Here is a 24,155-nt window from a genome sequence, read left to right on the forward strand (position 1 = left end):
AGTGTAATGTAGTAAGTTGATGCGTCAAAAAAACTGATGCTGGGGGTTTGTTTGGCTATTGGAGTAAGAGCTAACTAAGGTTATTCTAGTGAAATCCTCCGTAGTAAAGATTTAGATTGTAATACTGTAAGCCGGCCTTGTCTGTGCCATTTAACCAGAAAAGTCAGGACTAGACTGGAGAGAGGGACAGAAACTGATCTGATGGTGGTTTTGCATCATGTATAGCCACCACTAGTCAACTACTTGCTTCCCCCACTCAACCCCAATGGACATGTATTCTTGTCACTATGGACACGTATCCTTGTTTACGCACATCACCACTTTTAACTGCAGCAGCTGTATAGAATTTAAAACTAGTTGTAAACATACGCTGAGTATACCAAATATAAGAATCAGCTTCCTGAAACCGGTGCGCCGGGTACCTACTGCCATACTCTGTTCAAAGGCACTTCAATCTTATGTCGTGCCCATTCACCCTCATTCACCCCCATTCACCCTCTGAATGACACACATCCATGTCTTAATTGTCTCAAGACTTAAAAATCCTTCTTTAACCTGTCTCTCCCCCCTTTCATCTACACTGATTGAAGTGTATTTAACAAGTGGCATCAATAAGGGATCATAGCTTTCACCTGGATTCAGCTGGACGGTCTGTCATGGAAATGTTTTGTACACTCAGTGTATATATGCCGTCTTGTGATCTTTTTATATTCTATTATTTTACTTATTATTATTATTTTATTGTTTCATTCACTTCTTTTTAACCTGTATTGTTGGAACTCTGAGCTTAAGAATTTCACTGTACCCTGCAATTACATCTGCGACCCTGTGCATGTGACTAATAAACTCTGAATTGATTTGGATTTGTTGAAGGCAGGCCTCTCTTTGAACTACAGTAGCTCCACCAGCCAGCTCAGCACAGCCAGGCCTATTAGCTAGTGACTGAATCTCGAGGCTGACAGTAGTTGTGCCTTAATCGTCTTAATGTTACCAGGCTGTCGGTCAGTCAGCTGTGTTTACTGAGGGCCGGCCACGTTGGCTTGGCGATGTGTTGGCGGACAGGGCTGCGTAGTGTAGTGGCGTGGGAACAGTGGACGCGTGGAAGTCCCTAACAGTAACCCAGAGACGGAGTGCTCTGTCCACACCAATTACACCACGAATGGGCTCCAGGGGATCCATGTATGCATTACATTACCACTCTGAGCAGGGCTAACACTCACGCTACAGAGCCCTCCCCCACCCCCCCACCAATACAGGACAGGGAGGCTCACTGTGCTGTACACACTCACACACACACTTTAGCAGAGCTACAATGGGAACATTCTGTGGCCTGTTTAATAGGGCTTTATTTTCATTTAACAGTTTCTGGAAATGACTTGCCTGAGAGTTTTACCAGCTCTTTCATATGTGCACATCTGTCCATACTATTATAGTAGGTGTTGTGTGAGCAAAATGGTTTCCAACTGAATCCAAACCTGTTGAATCTAACCTCCCCCGCTGGTCTGACAGGTGGTAAAACGTCAGGCTACTCATATGGTGCACTGATTTAGAAACCATTTATTTGAATTTCATTCTGGATTCACTACGCTACTAACTCAAAACCATGAGTGTAGCAACTGTGAGTGTAGCAGCACGTTATATAGATGACTAGCTCACAGATTCAGTTCCTTATGAGAAGTGTGTGAAACATGGCTGTAAAGAACAGTGACTGGGGCCAGAATAGAAATGTGATGGTACTGGAAAATCTCTCCTCTGTCCTCCTCCCTCCCCCGCTCCTCTCTTCTCTCTTCTCCCCTCACCCACTTTTCCCTCTCTTCTCCCCTCTCCCCCTTTTCCCTCTGTTTATTGTGCTACAGTTCCAGCCACTGAAACTTGATAACACCGTGGGGGATAGGGGCCGAGGGTAGTGTGCAGGGCAGGCGGTGGGGGGAGGGGCTGGATTAAGGGGCCTCCTGTCCTGAAGAGAATGATTAATGAGCCCCTAAAACTGGGGTGCCCCGCCTTTTTGATAGGGGGAACACTGACGGACAGCAGACTAGGGAAAGACCGCCACGTGTCTGGACTGCAAGGGAGGAGGGCATGAGGGATAGAGGTAACCGACAGACAGAGGAGGAACAGGGAAAGGAGAGAGGGGAGAGGGTGCCACAACTACAGAGGCATCAGAGGGGAAGTGGAGTGAAGGGAGGCATCAGGCCTGCGTGTTTGGAAACAAGGCCACAGTCTTTCATTTCCCCTGGAAATGGGCGATCCGTCACTGGGGGTGTGTCCCAAACAGCACCCTATTCCCTATATAGTTTACTACTTTTGACCCGAGCCCTATGAGCACTACTTTTGACCTGTGCCCTGGTTAAAAGTTGTGCACTATATGGGGAATATGGTGCTATTTGAGACGCAATTTGGGTCTGGGGCTGGTCCAGACAGGCAGGAGCTGGGGATGGGCTGGCAGAGTAGAGTGGGCCCCTGAGGGAGGAAAGGGTGGGAACCGCAGGGCCAACCCCAGCCCAGTGCAGTCAGAGCCACTGCTTTATAATAAATGCCTTATAGAATCTAGACAGATGCCAAAAAGGACAATTATTCTTAGCTGCAGACATTTCTCTCTTTTTTGATCAAAGATGTGGTCAGCGTGTTGATATGTTAGAGGTCTGAGATTGTCTTGGGTAATTTTAAAACCCCGCCCGCCCAAATTACAAAGCTGTATTTAGATGCAGGCTCATCCACAGGCAGACCCGTCTGTCCTCTGTTTTTCCCCACTTCAAACCAAAGGAAATTGGGGTTTTCCTGATGTTAGCTCGATGGGAATCTACTCCATCTTATTTGTTTTTAGTTTCGGTACCATCAGGGGCCCGCCCTTCTTTTATGTTTTAGTGTCTTTCTTCCTCTCCCCACCCCCACCTCTTCCTGTCCTTTCCTGAATCAATCGACTTGGTTGTGGGGTGTGTTCAGTGATGTAAACGTTGCAGACAGAAACAAAATGAATAGAGCTGTGACGATTCCCTACTCTATTTGACAAGGTTTCAATCTGACCGTTGTAACGTTAATGTAACATTATATTTCTCTCTCTAGTTCTCTCTTTGTCCATTTCTCCATATGTCTCCTGTTCTGTGTGCACTGGAGTTGGGATTCCTCTCCATCCAGTGATGGATGGACTGAAATAGTTAACGGCCCCCGAAGGAGATCTTCACCAGCACAATAGCCCTGCGCTGACATACAGTATGGTGTATATAGTACCGTTACATACGACTCAGTAATGTACTGGTACACGTTGGGTTTTCAAGGGAAACAAGGAATGACAGATGTCTGTACTGTCGGGGGATAAAGGATGTCTCAAAAGAGCCTTGGTGTGTGTTGTACTCATTTACTCACACAGTCAGTGCTACAGTATCGATCCTAGACCTTCTACTTTTTATTGCTTTCTCTAGGTTACAATGTCAGCCCACGCTACTATGGTCCACGTATATAGACTGTTCCATTCCAGCTCAATGTTCCAATCAGCAGTTACCATAGAGAGGGTTTTGTATTGAGTTGTGAGGGGTGCCTGGTTTCCTCTCCTCCAGACCCTATGCTATCCCCAGTCCACAGCAGCTGATGCTCCTGTATTGATCACCTCTTGCTGGGCTACAAATGAGGCTCGCCAGCTGATGGTTTTATCTGTCAATCTGGGTGTCCATTGATTGGAGCAGTTATCTATGAAATAAAGAGAAGAGTGGGGGGGCAGAGGTCCACTGAGACCCTGTCAATGGTCCACCTGCCGGTGGAGAGGTTTCTGTCCCCTACCTGCCCTCTAAACCAGCCCTGTTCTCGTTGACCACCTCTGTGGTCACTGCTCTTTTGTTATTTGAGGAGCAGCTGATTTCAGACCTGTCTCTCTCTATTACCTCAGACGAGCATGATGACGTTTCATATTTTGACGGGGAGAGTAAACGTAGAAGCACAGTGGAGATCAAAAAGCCGTCTAGTAATGTGCTCATCATGTCAAATTTCAACATCAAGCCAATTTTTGCTTAAATTTTATTTTATTGACAGAGATGTACCCGCCAGTACAATTTGGTTATATTAGACTACTGAAACTGTAACTGAATACAAATGTAAAAGTGTAGGCTATGGTTTGATCTCTGGTTGAGATGGAGGGATTTGAGATCAGGGCTAGATCTCTTCCGTCTTCCGGGCCATGTTTACCTGCAGGTGAGATGCACCCCCCCATCACCTCTTTATCTGATGCACTGTTGATTAGAGTCCAGTCAGCCAGTAGTCCAAACCAGACCCCGCTTGGCCTCGAGGGACCAAAGGGATTTGGGTTACAGTCTCACTTTTCACGCTATCCACATTCCGCCCTTTCAATCCCCCTCCCCCAATTCACCAGGTGACCCATCTTTGTGACCCGTCTTTATGACCCGAGAGGAGGGAGTCATGTTTCTCTCTCTCTCTCTCTCTCTCTCTCTTTTTAATCTTTCTCTCTCTCTCTCCCTCTCTCTTGCTCCTTCTCTCACCCCTTTATCGCTGATCTTCTTACTGAACTAATTGTTCCCAAGGAGATAGAGATTACGTCCCCATTTTGGACCGCAGCCAGATCACGGTCTACTCCGTGAGTTGTTACTGTTGTTCCTTTATCATTAACGAAACTTGATGTATCAAAGGATTTGTCCTATAAATAAAAAGGGCTCTCGTTCCCAGGCCTCAATCTAGTGATTTACATGTTGTGTATTGAGCTTAACATATAATGGAAGGTCTCTTTGTAATTTACTCTTCAAATGTTTGTTGTGGGGTTTATTTTTCATGGTTTGTCATGAGATACTACCCCCCCCCCGGCCTGGCCGGCACCAGCTGTGCTTTTATATCCCCGCCTGCCTGGTGTTATTAGCCTCCTACATATATAGGGGGTGATCTTAACTCTCTCTAGATAGGACGGCTGTTTGGCTGCTGTGTGTCCACATACGTATTCCGTACCACTTGATCTGAATTGGTCAGTCATGTGATGCATATGAATGGCTCTCCCCAGACTAAAGATAGCTGAAGAATTCCATACCGTCGTTGGACTTTACCTTCTATGTCCCTCGGCCCGGCATTAAAAATAAAACAAACGCTGCTCCAGCAGCGGCAGAGCAGGCTCTGACAATACCAGGCTCAACATATGAACATGTAAACCAAATGGCCTGGGTCCCTGGGTAAACTAAACATCCAGCAGGAGCAGTCAGGGCTGCTTGTAGACTGTAGTGGGTCTGAGACAGAGAGGCAGAACAGAACAGTGGTGGGGAGCTGCAGGCCCTTGTTTGGTCTAATCTGGGATATTGCTGGTGGTGGGTTGGGAAGGGGGGGATCCAAAGGGGTTCGGGGGGGAGGGGATCATCTGAAAGGACTCAGACACTGACATGAGGCAGAGGCCATTTGTGTTTTGGCTGACACCTTTTTTATAGCAGTAATCCAGGCTTTATCCAGCTGGCTGTCCCATCCACCTCATCCGCTCCTTCCCTCTCTCAGAGCATGGGGGGGTCCACAGAAAGCAATATATCCTTTAGATAATGATGGGCTTATAAATGCGCTCCTGCCTGTCCTTGTCTCTCTCTCACCTCTCTCCATCCTCTCTTTCCTTCCTCTTTTCCTCCTCCCTCACTTCCGAGGAGGTGGAGCAGGATGGTAGTGAAACCCCACACCTCGTGGCAACACATTCTGTGAAAATGCATTTCCTGTCTCTTCTCCCCAGTCCCTGTCAGCTGGAGTGCCAGTAATGTGAAATCAGCTATATATAATTTATTTATTATAGAACTCTTTAATGCAGACAGCTGTTTTACAAAAACATTGGTCAGGGATCATCATGTAATGACCTTGTTTTTTGTCACATGGAGATTGAACACATCCTTGGAACTGTAGGGAGCAGTGTGGATGGTGAAGGGGGTTAAACCTATCATGTGACAAGGGGATGCTTCAACACCAGTCTCATTGGTGTGTTTTTTCAATCCTGGAACTGTGACTCTCTGATTTGACTGGTTCAGACTGCAGTAGGCTGGTCTCACTCTCTTTCGGTCTTGTTCTCTATCCAGCATAGTGTCTTCTAAGCTGGACTGTGCTCACTACTGGAAATAATACCTCAATTACTGTACTGTAACTCCCTCCCAGTGAGGTGCCTCCTGGGGGCCTCTCTCTGTTGGGCTCTGGCCCTGTCTGAACACTGGAAGTACCGCGACTGGAGGAAGGAGTTAGGGAGTGGCTCAGGGGGCCTTCACCACCACAGCACTTCCCACCACCATGACCCCTGACCTCCACAGCCATTAATCACTTGCCTCCTGATGGCCCTGTCCCTGGGGGGAAATCAGTCCAGGGCAAAGGACGATGGGAGGTGAAGCCTGTAGCCAATTACAAATTGTTTCGGTGCTGCTGTGGACAAATCCCTGCTGCCCTTTGAGGGAAAGCAGCCAATAGTGGCCTACATTAACGCTAGCTTGAGCTAATGCTTCAGCTGTTCAATATGTGGCCTGCTATCATGGCTACTCTGCTCTGCTACTCATTTCTACATCGACTGACTCTGGGGTTGTGTTTCTCAGATTAAAACCTGTTTAAAGTGATTGTGCCCACAGGCCTAAAAGAGCTGGAGCATATGTTTATCACCAAAGACTGGTGGGTTGTTAGTTCTCACTAATGTTTCTCTATCTCCTCCAGTCCAGCTGAAGGGGCTTTGGTTAATTACGTCATTTAATCATTTTCATAAATGGGTTGTTGCAGTTTGCTCACATTTCAGCAGATCCTGTTGAAACGTGTTCATTTGATTCTGTACCATCAGGTTTATTGTACCATTAGGTTTATTGTAGTGTTTGTATTTTGTTTACGCAGGCAGAATATCTACTTCAGAGTAAAAATCTATTGTCTAAATTTAAAATACTGATTCGCTTCTCTACATCGCTTCCTGATGGTCCTATTCCTAACATTGATATTAGTCTCCTGGAATGGAATAGAGGCATTGGTGTGAATTAAAGCCTAAATGCTGGGTTGTCCGTGCAGGTCAGGTCTATTGTGCTTATCTGTTCTGGCCTCATTGTCCAGGGGGACATACGGCTGGCTGTGTATGAAAACGGCTTCCTGCTGACCTGCACTTTAATTCAGACATCAATAACCCCTGGCCAACCTTTGACCCCTGCAGTTGTACTAATTGTTTGATGCAGGATTGATGTCCTTGCAGCGCTGCATTAAATAACCGTGGCCTGACCAGGGCTCAGGCTGGCCTTTTTACACCACATTCCTGCTGCTTTTGATAGGCTGTATGTTCTGGAAGCGCAGAGCTACTGGCTCCTGATCTATCTACCCTCTACCCGGCCTCTCTCTCTCTGTCTCTGTTCTCTCTTTGTGCTGGGCTGTGGTGGCTGGTGGTAGTGACACTATGCTCTCTGTGCTAATCAAACATCCTGCCTGATGTCATCTCATCCACCACACAGAGAGACAGGACTCCGGACACATTACTGGGCTGTTGGCACTTCCTTAATCTTACAGGAAACTGATATTATGTCATAGCGGCAATCTATAGTCTACATGTACAATCTATAGTTCATTTTATGTTATGTGTATATTGTACCCTAGTTTTGTGAAATGTCTTTCTCCTTTCAGATTTGTTTTATTTATTATTACTACTACGACATCGACTACTACTTCAACTACTACTACTGTACTATAGATGAGAACGTGGCTATTTTGGCAAAAGTACTTTCTGTTTCGGAGTCTGTTAATTGTCTCTAGAGATCAGAATGTTGAATTCCGGGAAAAGCTGAGACTATTCCCACTGTCTCGTAGGTGTAGTGGATTCTGATTTCCTAGCTTAGCTAGCTGTAGTTACCGCTGGCTTTGTTGATGGCCTACTGTATATAGGCTTTAGTCGTAAGGGTCTGCAGTGTTTTCTAACACACATTTCCCTCTGACATGAGATGAGAGGTTATGCCTCTGCAGCTACACCCCGCCTCAGAGTTAGCTAGCAACACTTACACAAGCTTGCCCATGTGTCCTCCAGTCAGAGCCAATGACTCTAATGGTTTAATTAAAGACAACCTGTGCCTTGGAGGAGTGGACTGACTGGCTGCCGCTAACTTGAGACTTTGAATCAGGACCAGGGCTAATCTCCTGGCCTGATCACATTGCTATTTAAAAAAGACATTAATGGGTCTTATTCCAGGTTAGAGCTGCTAGCAGCCTGCGGAGGCTGGAAGGATTGGCTGCTATTAACCACCGTGCCACAAAGCTGACCTGGCTTCAGGCTGGCTTCAGGCTGGCTGTCCTCTCTGCCCAGCAGCCACTCAGCACCAGGCCCCAGGCAGCACTAGCACAACAGCTAACAGCCGAGGGGTGTGGATTTACTCTCCACAATCCCCTAAATAAGCTTCATTATACCGGGCTAACCATGCCCCCCCCCCCCGCCCAAGGATTAGCAGACCTACAATCCCTGTCGGGGCTGGAGAGTAGCACTTTTTTTATGCTGGTGCACACTAGGCCAGGGCTAGGCTACACCTCCCCGCCCCTCCCTCCTCCCCCCCGACACACACACTTTCTACACGCTTTACTGCAGATAAGCTGTTAACCAGATTAATGCATCTGTATCAAAAATCTGGAGCAGGTTCACTTTGTTGTTTGCAAATCCCTCTTTCCAGGTCAAGCTGTTTTTGCCTTAACTTGGCTAATACGTTCTCTTTGTCATTTTTATACCGATGTGTTTACATTTCCCAGTCTAATTCAACCGGCTCTCTGAGTTATGGGCCTCTGTCACCGAGGGCAGTAACGATATCACCTGTGTATTTGTTTCAGCAAACCATGGGGGGTGAAAATGTACTTTCATTAACTGTTCAAAGCACGTTACAGTGCTATGACAATATTGAGTAAAGAAAAAACAGTTGACTTTTTTTAGGTTGTTAAAACGTGCAACAAGCCTCCTCACCCACACCATTCCAGTTCCTTCAGCAATGTCACTTCAACAGGATATTTGGATCCCTATTGATGCGTGTGGTTCTACCTTCAGGGACTCCAGTGAACCGCATCCCCATCATGGCCAAGCAGGTTCTGGACCTGTACATGCTTTACAAGCTGGTGACAGAGAAGGGCGGCCTGGTGGAGGTCATCAACAAGAAGATCTGGAGAGAGATCACCAAGGGCCTCAGCCTGCCCACCTCTATCACCTCTGCTGCCTTCACCCTCCGCACACAGTAAGTCTCTCTCTCTCTACCCCATTCTGCTTAGTCGGGGGTCCCTATGATGTGTGTCTCTTTCTGTGACGTCTATGTGTGTGTCTGTTTGCATGTGTCCATTCATCCTGACCCTAGGTGTGTGTGTGTGTGTGTGTGTGTGTGTGTGTGTGTGTGTGTGTGTGTGTGTGTGTGTGTGTGTGTGTGTGTACATCCCTCTCTTTTAACTACTCACCTTCTCTCTCGCTGCATTCCATCCTCCAGCCATTACATCACACGTGTGAGGAGCCCATTGATCCAGTAGATTTTGTGATGTGATTTGGGTCAGAGTTCACAACAATTGAGGTGGGCTTTCACTGAGGGGCGAGCGCTCTGCGTTCTGTAAGCCTCTGTGTAGGGCTTTAGCTTTCTACACTGCTGCCTGTATACCAGAGAGCCTTAATGAACCTTTATGTATTTTTAATGCTAGCCTACTCAGCCTGCCTGTTCTCTCCAGCAGCAACGGTCCACTGGTCTTATCTAATGGATAGTGCTCTTCACTCCGTATTGATCCTCAGTGTTCTCTCTTACTCTCTCTATTATGCGCTTCGCTTTTATAAATTTTTATGGGGTGGAAAAATACCAATGCTGCTGATGCTACTGCACGCTCATAGGCTGTTACATACCATGGTCTCTGTTAGGTAACACTTTGACTTCTCTGCCACTGCATCTACACTACACGAACAAAAGTATTTGGACACCTGCTCGTCGAACATCTCATTCCAAAGTCATGATCATTAATATGGAGCTGGTCCCCCCCCCTCCACTCTTCTGGGAAGGCTTTCCAGTCGATGTTGGAACATTGCTGCGGGGACTTGCTTCCATTCAGCCACGAGCATTATTAGTGAGGTCGGGCACTGATGTTGGACGATTAGGCCTAGCTTGCAGTCGGCGTTCCAATTCATCCCAGAGGTGTTCGATGGAGTTGAGGTCATGGCTCTGTGCAGGTCAGTCAAGATCGTCCACACTGATCTCGACAAACCATTTATGTTTTGTGCACGGGGGCATTGTCATGCTGGAACAGGAAAGGGCCTTCCCCAATTGTTGCCACAAAGTTGGAAGCACAGAATTTTCTAGAATGTCATTGTATGCTGTAGCGTTAAGATTTCAGACTGCCAGATGGTGAAGCGTGATTCATCACTCCAGAGAACACGTTTCCACTGCTCCAGAGTCCATTGGCGGCGAGCTTTACACCACTCCAGCCAATTCTTGGCTTTGCTCATGGTGATCTTAGGCTTGTGTGCGGCTGCTTGGCTATGGAAGTCGGTTTAATGAAGCTCCCAACGTTCTTGTGCTGACTTTGCTTCCAAATGCATTTTGGAACTTGGTAGTGAGTGTTGATACCCCACTACGCGCTTCAGCACTCAGCGGACTCTTTCTGTGAGCTTGTGTTGCCTACCACTTCGCGGCTGAGCCGTTGTTGCTCCTAGACGTTTCCACTTCACAATAACAGCACTTTCAGTTGACCGGGGCAGCTCTAGCAGGGCAGAAATTTGTCTAACTGACTTGTTGGAAAGGTGGCATCCTATGACGGTGCCACGTTGAAAGTCACTGAGCTCTTCAGTAAGGCCATTCTACTGACAATGTTTGTCTATAGAGATTGCATGGCTGTGTGCTAGATTTTATAGACCTGTCAGCAACGGGTGTGGCTGAAATAGCCAAATCCACTAACTTGAAGGGGTGTCCACATACGTTTGCATATATAATGTGTGTGTGTACTCTGATCTGAAGACCCATGTATGCACGCATGACTGTAAGTCGATAAATTGCATATCCTATCTTATATCTTAATGTTTGTCTCATTCAGGTACATGAAGTACCTGTATCCCTTTGAGTGTGAGAGGAAAGGTCTAAGTTCGCCAGGCGAGCTTCAGGCGGCCATCGACAGTAACCGCCGGGAGGGCCGTCGCCCCAGCTACAGCAGCAGCCTCTTCCGCTTCTCCCCCAGCACAGCCCCTCACATCCTCTCCTCTCCCAAGATGCACCTGTCTGCACTGGGGGCCGGGGCCGCTGGGAGCCTCAACGGCCTACTGGCCTCACCCATCCACTCTCTCAAAAAAGGTGAGTATTAAAGGATCAGCAACTTCTCAATAAAAAACTGGAAATAAAGGATTAAGATTGGAAAATAAATAATAATTATAAATAATTATAAGTGTATTAATTCAAATAAATAGTGGAATTAAGATATAGCCTAAACACACAGTAGGCATCTCGGCAAAAGGAAACGAAAGACCATGCTCTCTTTTGGGTTCAAATAAGATAGAAGTGAGAGTTGCGCTCTGGGTTTGCACATCGGACTGATCGGAGCGCTACCCTCAACAAATATCCATAGTGCCGTAGCGCTCTCTGTCGCAATGGTTAGGAACTACAGGAGAATTTTCTTTCATTGTCTGGATAGGATTAGACACCACAGCCTACAGGCTGTAGAGAGTCAGACATTATGTACAGTACAAGTATTACAAGAAGAAATGCTCTGATTTCTTAATGGCCCTTTACAGAAGTATTTTGTACTTTACACACTTTACACTCATTGGCAGGCCTTGTGTTATGTAATATCTGCAGCACAGGAGGTTGGTGACCCCTTAATTGGGGAGGACGGGCCCGTGGAAATGGCTGGAGCGGAATAAGTGGAATGGTATCAAATACATCAAACACATGGTTTCCACCATCCGAGTGGCGCAGCGGTCTAAGGCACTGCATCGCGGTGCTTGAGGCGTCACTACAGACCTGGGTTCGATCCCAGGCTGTGTCACAGCCGGCAGTGACTGGGAGACCCATGAGCCTGCGTATTGGTGCGCATGGCTTCCGGGTTAAGCGAGCAGTGTGTCAAGAAGCAGTGCGGCTTGGCAGGGTTGTGTTTCGGAGGACGCATGGCTCTCGGCCTTCGCCTCTCCCGAGTCCGTACGGGAGTTGCAGCGATGGGAAAAGACTGTAGCTATCAATTGGAGACCACGATATTGGGGAGAAAAAGGGCTAAAAGTACAAAACATGTGGTTTACATGTGTTTGATGCCATTCCATTCATTCCAGCCATTATTATGAGCCGTCCTCCCTTCAGCAGCCTCCACTGTTCTCCCGTGTGTATTGTACTGTAGATTGTGTGATGATCAATGTGCTATGCACTCCCTTTGTGATCAAAGCGTCTGAGACCCTGGGCTGTTCACTGTCTCTTAACCATTTACTACTGATTAATAACATGTTTCCCACAGACAGCAGGTCACTTTACGGCCAGCCTGGATTACAACTGTCTGTCCTCATCAATAGGATCTGGCTGGATCACTACCATTAACTGTTTTTCTTATCTGATCTTGCCTTTGATGTTATTGGAATGCTGCTCAGTTACAGAAAAGTCTGTATAATGGCCCACATAATTGCTGTGTTTTTTTTTCTTTCTCTAATAGAGGTAGTTATTGTTTCAACAGATCTCCCTCCCTTTCTTTGGCCTCATTTTACTACGTTAAATTGTCATTTTATCCAATTTTTTCTTAATATTTTACAATACTGAAATTATTCTCATTTTTGTATCCATGAAAGTAACATGTCCTACCCTGCCTCTCTTTAGAAGAGATCACCCCCTCCTTGATGGCAGCGGCTCGTGGTACCTCCATGTCCCTGTCGCTGGGGCAGCAGCAGGTGGCAGGGCTGGCGCGGGCTGCCACTCTGGAACAGCTGAGGGAGAAGCTGGAGACTGGCGAGGGCCCTGAGAGGAAGATGGCACGCCTGGCAGAGGAGCAGCAGCAGCGTCTGATGCAGCAGGCCTTCCAACACAACCTGCTTGCCATGGCCTCCCAGGTCCCCATGAACCTGCGCCTGGGCAACAGCGCCACCGCTAGAGGTACGTGCCCAGACTGACTCCCCCTGGGCACTCTATACAGTTACATATCATAGTCAGTTTGTATCCGACACATGCAGTACATTCTATACGTTTTCGAGACTGGAGTAATTGCTTGATATGCACTAGTAGTCATTTTCTCAAGGAAACGCATACATTTAAGTACACTAGTGATGTACACTGAAGCTCCCTCGATGCCTGACTCTGAGCACCGTGAAAAAACGCACAGCCTACACCAGATTCCCTCCGCTCCCCCGTGAGATAGAGGAGGATGACATTTAAAAGCCATTATAAAGGCAAGGCAGCGGTCACTGCACAACAGAGATAAAGGCTGCCAGGCCACTGCTAGCTGACTCACTGACCTGTGCCTCTTCAGCTCAGCCTCTGGCTGTTTGTATATACGTCATAACTCATGCTTTGTTTGGTGCCTTAATGTTATCACATGCTGGTTATTCCCCATGTCTCTCTCTCTCACACACACACACAGTAGAGGTTCAGCCTGTATGGGTGTTGAATGTGTGTGTGAGAGTACAACAATCAACGCATTATGACTGCTACACAAGAAAAGCTTTGAGAGGGGAAGTGCAGAATGTTTTCCTGGGTTTTCCTGGGGTCACTGTGACATGATTGTGTTTCTCTCTCCTCAGTGGGTTATGCAGATGTATGCTGCAAGACACCCACAAGGAAATGTTCGTGACACCCAATTCTCACTTACTGCATGCTATTGTACAGTACCTGATTCTGCTTTCTGCCCACAGTGGTTTACACTTCCTCTTTCTCTTTCTTTCCAGATGAGAAGCAGCAGGACATGGCTCTGAGCATCTCCACCAATGGATCTGCTAGCATCAGTGTGTCTGTGGAGGTCAACGGCACACTCTATTCAGGTGTGTGTGTGTGTGTGCACGTGTGAGCGTGTGTGTAAGAAATAAACTGATTTGGTTGTGTTGTTTATCTTGCTGTAATATTCTGTTTGTCCTTCTGTCCTGTAGGAACCCTGTTTGCACAGAAATCATGCACACCAGGGACTAGTGTGTCCACTGCAGCAACAGTGCCCCCTGCTGGACCCAGCGCTGGGTTTGGGTTCGCCACCTCTGCCCACAGCCACAGTCCCAGCTCCTCCTCTTCTTCCAAGGGGCCTTGCTCTGCCGAGCCCTCCACCAGTGGCTCCCCTTAGCTCAGGCCACCCTACAACCCACTCTCCAGGCTTTTCCTCAACACCGAGGCCTAGCATGAATACAGTACATTGATAAATCGATAAGAAAAAAAGAAACTGGTGCACAACAAATACCTCATAGCTCCTGTCAACCTTGGCTACCCATTTATGAATACACAATTCACACACCCAATTACATCTCAAGAGAACATGAACACACACACACCTATGCATTTTACACACATGTACACATACACACATGCATTTCAAAGACACTCTTATCCCAAACACATGCTAAACACAATCAAAGAGCTCAGCCAAAACCCACTGACAGGTGTTCACAACTGAACTTGAAGAGTTTTATTTTGTTTGTTTGTTGGCTTTTTGTTTTTTTGATTTTAGTTTTTTCGAATTAATATTATTATTATTATTAATACTATTTTTTTAGTTATCTTTTTACATACCTCAAATCAAGTAACCTGCAGTGGTATCTTTACCTCAGGAGCTGTAGTATACTTCACCTGAATTAACTTTATTTTTGTATCCTTTTTGATCTTGTTGAAATCAGGGGAATTTCTGGTAATTTCACAACGGAACCTCACTCACCTCAGCACACCTCCTACGCATTCATACAGTAACCCTATCACAACGCTCGAGTTGCCATGACGACGGCCGTAGCCTTTTTGCTTCTGAGTGCACTACTTTATTGATCCTACAGATCGCCATGTAATACCTCATATACAGTAGTCACTCCCCACAATCAATAGCCTATTTGGAATGATGTACTTAATCTTCAATCTAACACAAGAAACTGATGGGCAATGTGTCTAAAGGGCTAAGGATCAGAATTAGCTTTGGATGTTTTTTCACACACGGATTGAGGTTATAAGAGCTGACTGATCCGTCAATCTGTTTAGGACTAGCAAGCCCCAAGCTCACCACCCCGCATCTATCTAATAATAATCAGAAAGGTAATGAAGGTGTTCTGGTCCCTGCTCTGGGATCAGTGTGTGTCCCTAGTTCAATTCAACAGAGAGGAGAGACATATCACCCATCAATGCTTTTCCTCCAACACTGGCAGACCAGAAGTGTTTTAACCACATACCTTTTCAAACCTCATATTCACCTCTCCGTGTGGGAGAGGGCCCTTTCTCAGGAAGCATCGTGAAGTCTCTTATTATGGACTCGCTTTGTCATTTAAAAAAAGGATTCCACTGAAAGAATGCGCAAGTCTAACAGACTGTCTTCAAAGGAATACCTCAGACTCTCTAGAAGGAGACGTACACTACATACCTCATTGCTGCAAAGCCAGCGTGACTTGACCTGGTGGGTTGAGTCCCTGCGACGAGCAACGGTCCACAGGAGTGGACCCCTCCGGAATGCTGGACTACATACGTAGACTTGACTACTGGGTTTTCTTGGGGACACATTATTATACCAAGCTGAACTGGGATGGGCTTGCTCTCCTCCGGTTTTCTCTGTATTTGTTTGGTTTACTTCATACTGCATTTTATGAGACGAAATCTATTTAAGAGTATTGCTCTGCATGTGTACAATCAGGTGGCCAGTATTTTACACCGTAATCCTCTGCTGTGTGGTAGCCTCTGGCCGTTGCACAGCTGAATACCAAAGACTAGCCCTGTCTCCTGCCCAGGCTGTTATGGGCTAGCTGCTGTGGGTTAGCTGAACCACTAGGTAGGATACAGTGGAGTAAAGAATGGGTTCCATGCTAGCCCATCTTCTATAGTCCCTGTTGTTAAAGTTGTCAGCTCTGGTCATGTTGCTTTCCTTAGCTTCTTAATCAGACCTTTGCCTACCTGTGATTGAGTCTTGGGCCCGGTATGGTTCTGCCTGGCATGGCACCCAACACCTGACATACCAGGGATATACCTCCGTGAGTTATGCTGCAGTGAACAGTGCATGACACACAAGGCCCTTTGGCCTAACCTCTACATTGAATAAGACAGAAAGGGTAGCTGTTTTGACAACTGGTTTCTGTCTCAATTCAAAGTTCAGGCCTCCCAAATTTCTCAGACACATCCACAGTTACAGTATTTCCATTCTCATACTGTTCAGGTAATTACTCTGCATTTTTAATAGAACATGATTTGAATTAAATGAATTTCTAGCATTATCTGTGAGGCATTTAACTGTTTCTAAACCTTTCACCCCTGAAATCTCTGAGGTGGGCAGCCTTGTTGCCTTTAGTAAGCTGTGTTTTAGTTGTTATTTGTTGGCTTTTTGCGGTGCAGACCACCGGCCAGGATTACAGGACCACCACACCATATATACAATGACTAAAGAGACACCTGCAATCGTGATGAAATATTATGTCCACATTTAATAAAGGTGAAAGATGTAGTTGCTGCCTTAAAATCAGCTGTGAGAGAACAGTGAACCTTTCAGGACTCTCTGCTAGGAATGACTGTTTTATCTTCAAGCTTAATCCTTTGAAGCGTAAACTATTTCCATTATCTTTATGAATTCAATCAGACATTAAGGCATTCATCGTTCATGTTATTGGTTTCAAAACCAAGGTATGCTATTTATTTGTGTAGATTTTTCTTCTTCTGATGGACCGAGTTAGCTTGATCACTTAGGTGGTGTCACAAAAACCCTTTTTCGTTTCTCTCGTTTTAGAAACGGACATTTCTGTTTTTTCCAATCAGTCTAGTCAATGACTGTCTGACATCCTTTACAGCCTTTGCATGAGAGAGGGAGCGTGTGTATGAGTGTGAGAGCAAGTTCAGAATATGCTAGAGGAGGGTGTGTAACAACCATGTAATGCCATGTAGGAGACTGCAGGTGGTGCTGTCCTCTAAGACCACACCATGACAAAGGTGGGCAACAAGTTAGCACCATATTTACTGGGAATTCAGTTTACAGCTCAGGCTTATGTGGGCTACAATTGTTGATGTGTGTGTGTGTGTGTGTGTGTGTGTGTGAGAGACCTCTTGAAGACCCCCTACCTCTTACCTCAGGGCATTGGACTGCAGTCATTGTTGCATTTGATATTGAAGTTATGCAATTGGCATGTATACTGAGGGACACATCGAAATGCAAATCTTGGACGACCCAAAAGCTGTCTCTACTGACTTGCTAAATGCTATTTTAGACTGGTTCGGTTTTTATCGCATTTTGATTTTTGTCATCAGTTACAGGCAAGGTCACATCACTCAAGAAACTGTGAAGTTGAAAGTCTGCAGAACCTTGTCCCTGGATGGTTTGGATTTTATTAGATTTTTTATTATTTAAATCTAACCTGATCTGTGTAATACAAGTGCATATGCAAGTGGTTATTGAATACCTCATTTATCAATTCTATGTTGTTTTTGGCTTGTACAATGCTCCGTATATAAATCTGTGAGGTTTGTGCATATTTTTGTACTGTTATTATTATTATTATTATTATGGACATGATAATGATATTATAGTTTTCTCTTTTGATTAAAACAAAATTGGGACAACGTAAATGCTTGTAAAACTGGTTTGTGCTGATTGTATTTAAAAGAGGAGCACTTTTCCAAAGTGATTTTGACATTCAGTTTTGTTCACATTAGTAATAAAGATATGGTTCTCAGGGCTTTAAACTTGTATGTCATGATAAAGTTTTACTTTATATCTTATCTATGTGTGTGGTTTTTGTGAAGTGTGGCTTGAATTTCCTTCCACTTGCCAGTTGGTCAGCGCATGCTCGCAGTACACGTCCTGGTAATCCGTCTGGCCCTGTGGCCTTGTGAATGTTGATCTGTTTAAAGGTCTTACTCACATCGGCTGCGGAGAGCGTGATCACACAGTCTTCCGGAACAGCTGGTACTCTCATGCATGTTTCAGTGTTATTTTCCTCGAAGCGAGCATAGAAGTAGTTTAGCTCGTCTGGCAGGCTCGTGTCACTCAATAGCTCTCGGCTGTGCTTCCCTTTGTAGTCTGTAATGGGTTTTAAGCCCTGCCACATCCGACGAGCATCAGAGCCGGTCTTAGATTCAATCTTAATCCTGTATTGACGCTTTGCTTGTTTGATGGTTCGTCGGAGGGCATAGCGGGATTTCTTATAAGCTTCCGGGTTAGAGTCCCGCTCCTTGAAAGAGGCAGCTCTAGCCTTTAGCTCAGTGTGGATGTTGCCTGTAATCCATGGCTTCTGGTTGGGGTATGTATGTACTGTGCTATTGCCTGTGTGAGAGATGGTAAAATTCCTAAGAAATCTCCACGTGTCATTACGAAAAGAAACTGGAAGCGGTTTGATATTCAAGGTTTTTTACATGATGTATCTAGCATTGAATGGAATTAATCCCTGATGTTGAACTAGCCTTTTCTTACTTTCACAACGCATTCCAGGATGTATGCACTAGGCATGCCCCTTTAAAAAAATCCAGGATTAAGGGCAGCGAGAACCCTTGGTTTACTAAGGAACTTACAAAAATCATAAGGGAACGAAATGCTATGTGGGCTAAACTAAGAGGGACTGGTTTGGCAGATGATTGGATGGCTTTTAAACGTCTTCGAAATATGGGTGTGGCTATGATCCGTAAATTGAAAGCAGACCACTACCTGAAATCTACTAAACATAATTTAAATAATCCATCCAAATTCTGGCAAGTAGTGAAAGGTTTGGAGTGCAAAAAAGATACACAGCTTCCCAAACAATTCTTGGTAGACACACAGATTGTAACTGAGAGAACCTCCATTCTGAAAGCCTTGAATCAGCATTTTTTTAGATGCAGGCAGTTTATTTGAAAAGGTCAAAGGTATAATTGAGCCCCCTGTGAATTTGCCTGATACCCCTGTGCACTCCTTCACCAGGTTCTCCTTTTCATCCTTCTCTGTTTCAGAAGTGTGTCAAGCCCTGAAAGAAATTGATGGGAAAAAATCCCTTGGCCCTGATGAACTAGACCCCCGCTTCCTGCACCTAGCTGCAGACATCATTGCTCTCCCCTTAACATGTATTTTTAACCTCACGCTTGATGTTAAGGAAATCCCCAAGTTATGGAAATATGTTTTTGTACTGCCTCCTGAAAGGTGGAGATCCTTTGCTACTGGACAACTATCGACTCATATCAAGATTGTCTGTACTGCCTAAGGTACTGGAGTCCTTATTAGGCAGCTAAAGGCCTACTTCCAAGAAAACAACATCTTAAATGGAATGCAATCAGGTTTTAGGTCTGGACACAGCACTGTTTCAGCAACATTGAAGGTTTTAAATGACATCCACTGTGCTCTTGATAAGAAGTTACATTGTGTGTCTGTCTTTATTGATTTGTCGAAGGCTTTTGACACCGTGGACCATGCTGTGTTAGTGCAAAGGTTAAAATGTTGTGGAGTTACTGGTCATGCTCTAGATTGGTTTATAAATTACCTAGCAAATCGTACACAATGTGTAATGGCGGATGGTCGTAAAGCTGAGTCCATAGACGTGTGCTTAGGTGTTCCGCAAGGCTCTATTTTGGGCCCACTGTTGTTCATTTTTAATATATCAACAACATTGGGGATCTTATTGAAACAGCGGATGTTAATTTTTATACAGATGATACTCTTCTTTATTCAAGTGGTAGTAGTTTATCTTTAGCTTTTAAAAATGCCCAAAGAGCATTTAACATCATACCACATAATCTGTATGATTTAAAGCTGGTTCTAAATTCGTGTAAAACAAAATGCATGGTATATTCAAATGTCAGGCATGTTACTAATCCTGTCATTGCTACGTTGGCTGGACATACTATAGAGTAAGTTAAAGTGTACAAATATTTGGGTGTGTGGTTTGATGATAAGCTGAGCTTGACTGCATGTAGTGAACTTGATAAGGAAGCACAAGCTGAGAATAGGTTTTTCTTACCGGCATAAGGCTTGTTTTTCTTTTGAGGCCAGGAAGGAGTTGGTACGATGTACATTACTGGCGGTTTTAGATTTTAGTGATGTTATACAGTGGGGAGAACAAGTATTTGATACACTGCCGATTTTGCAGGTTTTCCTACTTACAAAGCATGTAGAGGTCTGTAATTTTTATTATAGGTACACTTCAACTGTGAGATACGGAATCTAAAACAAAAATCCAGAAAATCACATTGTATGATTTTTAAGTAATTAATTAGCATTTTATTGCATGGCATAAGTATTTGAGCACCTACCAACCAGTAAGAATTCCGGCTCTCACAGACCTGTTAGTTTTTCTTTAAGAAGCCCTCCTGTTCTCCACTCATTACCTGTATTAACTGCACCTGTTTGAACTCGTTACCTGTATAAAAGACACCTGTCCACACACTCAATCAAACAGACTCCAACCTCTCCACAATGGCCAAGACCAGAGAGCTGTGTAAGGACATCAGGGGTAAAATTGTAGACCTGCACAAGGCTGGGATGGGCTACAGTACAATAGGCAAGCAGCTTGGTGGGAAGGCAACAACTGTTGGCGCAATTATTAGAAAGATGTTCAAGATGACGGTCAATCACCCTCGGTCTGGGGCTCCATGCAAGATCTCACCTCGTGGGGCATCAATGATCATGAGGAAGGTGAGGGATCAGCCCAGAACTACACGGCAGTACCTGGTCAATGACCTGAAGAGAGCTGGGACCACAGTCTCAAAGAAAACCAGTAGTAACACACTATGCCGTCATGGATTAAAATCCTGCAGCGCACGCAAGGTCCCCCTGCTCAAGCCAGCGCATGTCCAGGCCCGTCTGAAGTTTGCCAATGACCATCTGGATGATCCAGAGGAGGAATGGGAGAAGGTCATGTGGTCTGATGAGACAAAAATAGAGCTTTTTGGTCTAAACTCCACTCGCCGTGTTTGGAGGAAGAAGAAGGATGAGTACAACCCCAAGAACACCATCCCAACCGTGAAGCATGGAGGTGGAAACATCATTCTTTGGGGATGCTTTTCTGCAAAGGGGACAGGACGACTGCACCGTATTGCGGGGAGGATTGATGGGGCCATGTATCGCGAGATCTTGGCCAACAACCTCCTTCCCTCAGTAAGAGCATTGAAGATGGGTCGTGGCTGGGTCTTCCAGCATGACAACGACCCGAAACACACAGCCAGGGCAACTAAGGAGTGGCTCCGTAAGAAGCATCTCAAGGTCCTGGAGTGGCCTAGCCAGTCTCCAGATCTGAACCCAATAGAAAATCTTTGGAGGGAGCTGAAAGTCCGTATTGCCCAGCGACAGCCCCTAAACCTGAAGGATCTGGAGAAGGTCTGTATGGAGGAGTGGGCCAAAATCCCTGCTGCAGTGTGTGCAAACCTGGTCAAGAACTACAGGAAACGTATGATCTCTGTAATTGCAAACAAAGGTTTCTGTACCAAATATTAAGTTCTGCTTTTCTGATGTATCAAATACTTATGTCATGCAATAAAATGCAAATTAATTACTTAAAAATCATACAATGTGATTTTCTGGATTTTTTGATTTTTTGATTCCGTCTCTCACAGTTGAAGTGTACCTATGATTCAAATTACAGACCTCTACATGCTTTGTAAGTAGGAAAACCTGCAAAATCGGCAGTGTATCCAATACTTGTTCTCCCCACTGTATATATGCAGGCCTCAACCACTACCCTGAGAGCAGTTGATTCAGTGTATCATGCAGCCCTCGGGTTCATTACAAATCAATAACATCTAGCACGTCATTGTGATCTCTACAACGCTGTTGGCTGGTCGTCATTGACCTTGCGTAGGCTTAAACACTGGTATACACTGATTTATAAGGCCATATTGGGTAAAATGCCATTTTATCTCTGTTCTTTTTTAGTCAGGTTGGTAAATAAATATAAATTACGGTCCCATTCTCATTTGCTTCTAACAGTACCAAAAAGTAGAACAGGTCATGGTAGAAATAGTTTTAGTTACTTAGCTCCGTGGTCCTGGAATTCTCTCCTGAACATTTTAAAATTTGATGAACTAGTTTCGTTGGTGGAGTTTAAACACTTGATCGATGTATATATCATAGAAGAGTGTAAGTGTAAGAGTATAATTATCCAGATAACTCTCTATATAGATAGTGTGGTCTACAGCTTATCATGAGATACTCTACCTTAGGCGAGCAATAGCTTGAGACTTCCTTAGATATCGTGCACCAGCTGGTATTTACAAAAATACATAGTCCGCCGCCCCTTGTCTTACCAGACGCTGCTGTTCTATCCTGCCGGTGCTGCGTGTAACCAGCCGGCTGTATGTTGATAGTGTCGTTGTTCAGCCACGACACCGTGAAGCATAAGATATTACAGTTTTGAATGTCCCTTTGGTAGTTTAATCTTCCGTGTAGGTCATCTATTTTATTCTCCAAAGATTGCATGTTTGCTATCAGAATGGAAGGAAATGGGGGTTTATTCGATCGCCTACGAATTCTCAGAAGGCAGCCCGCCATCAGGCCCCTTTTTCCCCGCCTCCTCTTCACACAAATCAGGGGGATCTGGGCCTGTTCCCGAGAAAGCAGTATATCGTTCGCGTCAGACACGTTAAAGGAAAAAATTATATTCTGCCAGTCTGTAATCATAGTCCTGATGTCCAGAAGTTATTTTCAGTCATAAGAGACAGTAACGGCAACATTATGTACAAAATAAGTTTAAAAAATTTAAAGTTACAAACAATGCAAATAGACAAACAAAAAAACACAATCAATTGGGGGCACGTAAAATGTCTGCCTTCTTCTCCGGCGCCATTTAACATGATTTTCATTGGCACATGATTTTCATTTGCACATGAATGATACAGGACTTGGAGCCATGTCTCAGCAGCTGCACCATAGAGATTAGAGTTGGAAAGTGACTCAGGCGCAGGAATGAGGCATGAAAATAGTTGATCACATTTTGTTACAGTTTTAAAAAGTTCATGATTACAAACTGCTTCCCCCGCTTCCTCTTCATATGACAGCTGTCACAAGGTCTTTATGGGAAGTTAAGGCCTATTTTGCTACAGTGGTGTAAGCCTCCTGTTACTCAAGCATGGATTAGGCATGCTTATAAGGTCTTTATGGGAAGTTGGGCTCTCACAATGAGAGGTGTCAGATTTTTTTTATCGTGGATAACTCTAAAACATTTTGTGGTATTTTTTCACAATGTAGGTTTCAGAAATGATTCAGCATGTAAAAGCCCCCCACCTCCAGAAGAGCTGACTTTCCATTGTGTGGGGTTCCTGTTAGCTACCCACACCTCTCGACCACTCACTTTTCACTCATTGACTCATGTTCACACTTACTCAAACTCAACACAAACCTTTCCATCTGATACACAACAGGTCTAAGCATTACAGGTCTAAGCACAATTTTGACCCAATTTAATACACTTTTCTCTGAGTATTCTGTTAAGCATGATAATAGCATGCTATTCATCCACTATTTGTTTGGAGTGGAGACCGAATAAATGAAGGTGTGATCTCGACTTAATTTCCTCATTTTACCACCTTTACTTGTGAGGAAACCATAAATAAGGTCTAGTGAACCTACTGGTTCCAGGAGTATAAAGCATTACATTTTTTCCCGATAGAATTAACACCGTTCTCCATGCACTGTAATTTACAACTTGATAAGAGCTATTAATAAGAGATAGGTAAATAAGAAATCTGTTTGGATAAGGGAATTGTAAATATAAATGACATTTAAAAATATATATTTTACCTGAGAGACAAATGTGAAACCAGTCATATGGCAGCAAACTGAAGCATACAGCATCAACTTTCCCACAGTGAAGTTGACTAAATGCTGTGGCGTTATGCAGAATTTAAATTGTAGTCTTTTAACTTGCAGGGATGGGCGCTCTTGAATGTCTTAATTCTAGGCAACCTTGACTTTCTCTGCTTACTGTTAAATAAAAAATATTATTTCTATGGTATAGCCTACATTATCATGGGGGGCTCTGAGGTACTGGAACACATTGAGAAAGAAGTGTCAAACACAACGTAGCAGCCAAGTAGCCTACTATCTATGGTGGTGAAACGGACAGCACTCTCCAAGGTGTTAATTATTCAAAGCATTTTAGAATTCACTGAGGTATGCAC

At 44.8% G+C, this 24,155-nt stretch overlaps 1 protein-coding gene across 3 annotated transcripts in view; it reads left to right on the plus strand.

Annotated features, from left to right (window-relative positions):
- Positions 1-17,798, plus strand: part of LOC139562936 (AT-rich interactive domain-containing protein 3B-like) — a 63,388-nt gene extending 45,590 nt beyond the window's left edge. Inside the window, exons 5-10 of one of the 3 annotated variants that reach the window (XM_071381125.1) lie at positions 8,987-9,170; positions 10,996-11,249; positions 12,750-13,022; positions 13,667-13,708; positions 13,811-13,903; positions 14,009-17,798. In XM_071381125.1, the coding sequence (XP_071237226.1) occupies positions 8,987-9,170; positions 10,996-11,249; positions 12,750-13,022; positions 13,667-13,708; positions 13,811-13,903; positions 14,009-14,193 (1,031 nt within the window). In that variant the 3' untranslated portion in view covers positions 14,194-17,798. The remainder of the gene's footprint in view (positions 1-8,986; positions 9,171-10,995; positions 11,250-12,749; positions 13,023-13,666; positions 13,709-13,810; positions 13,904-14,008) is intronic. The other 2 variants (XM_071381126.1, XM_071381127.1) reach the window with 2 other exon arrangements.
- Positions 17,799-24,155: the final 6,357 nt, after the last annotated feature.

The sequence above is a fragment of the Salvelinus alpinus genome, chromosome 33 (genome assembly GCF_045679555.1).
Source record: "Salvelinus alpinus chromosome 33, SLU_Salpinus.1, whole genome shotgun sequence".
NCBI lineage: Eukaryota > Metazoa > Chordata > Actinopteri > Salmoniformes > Salmonidae > Salvelinus > Salvelinus alpinus.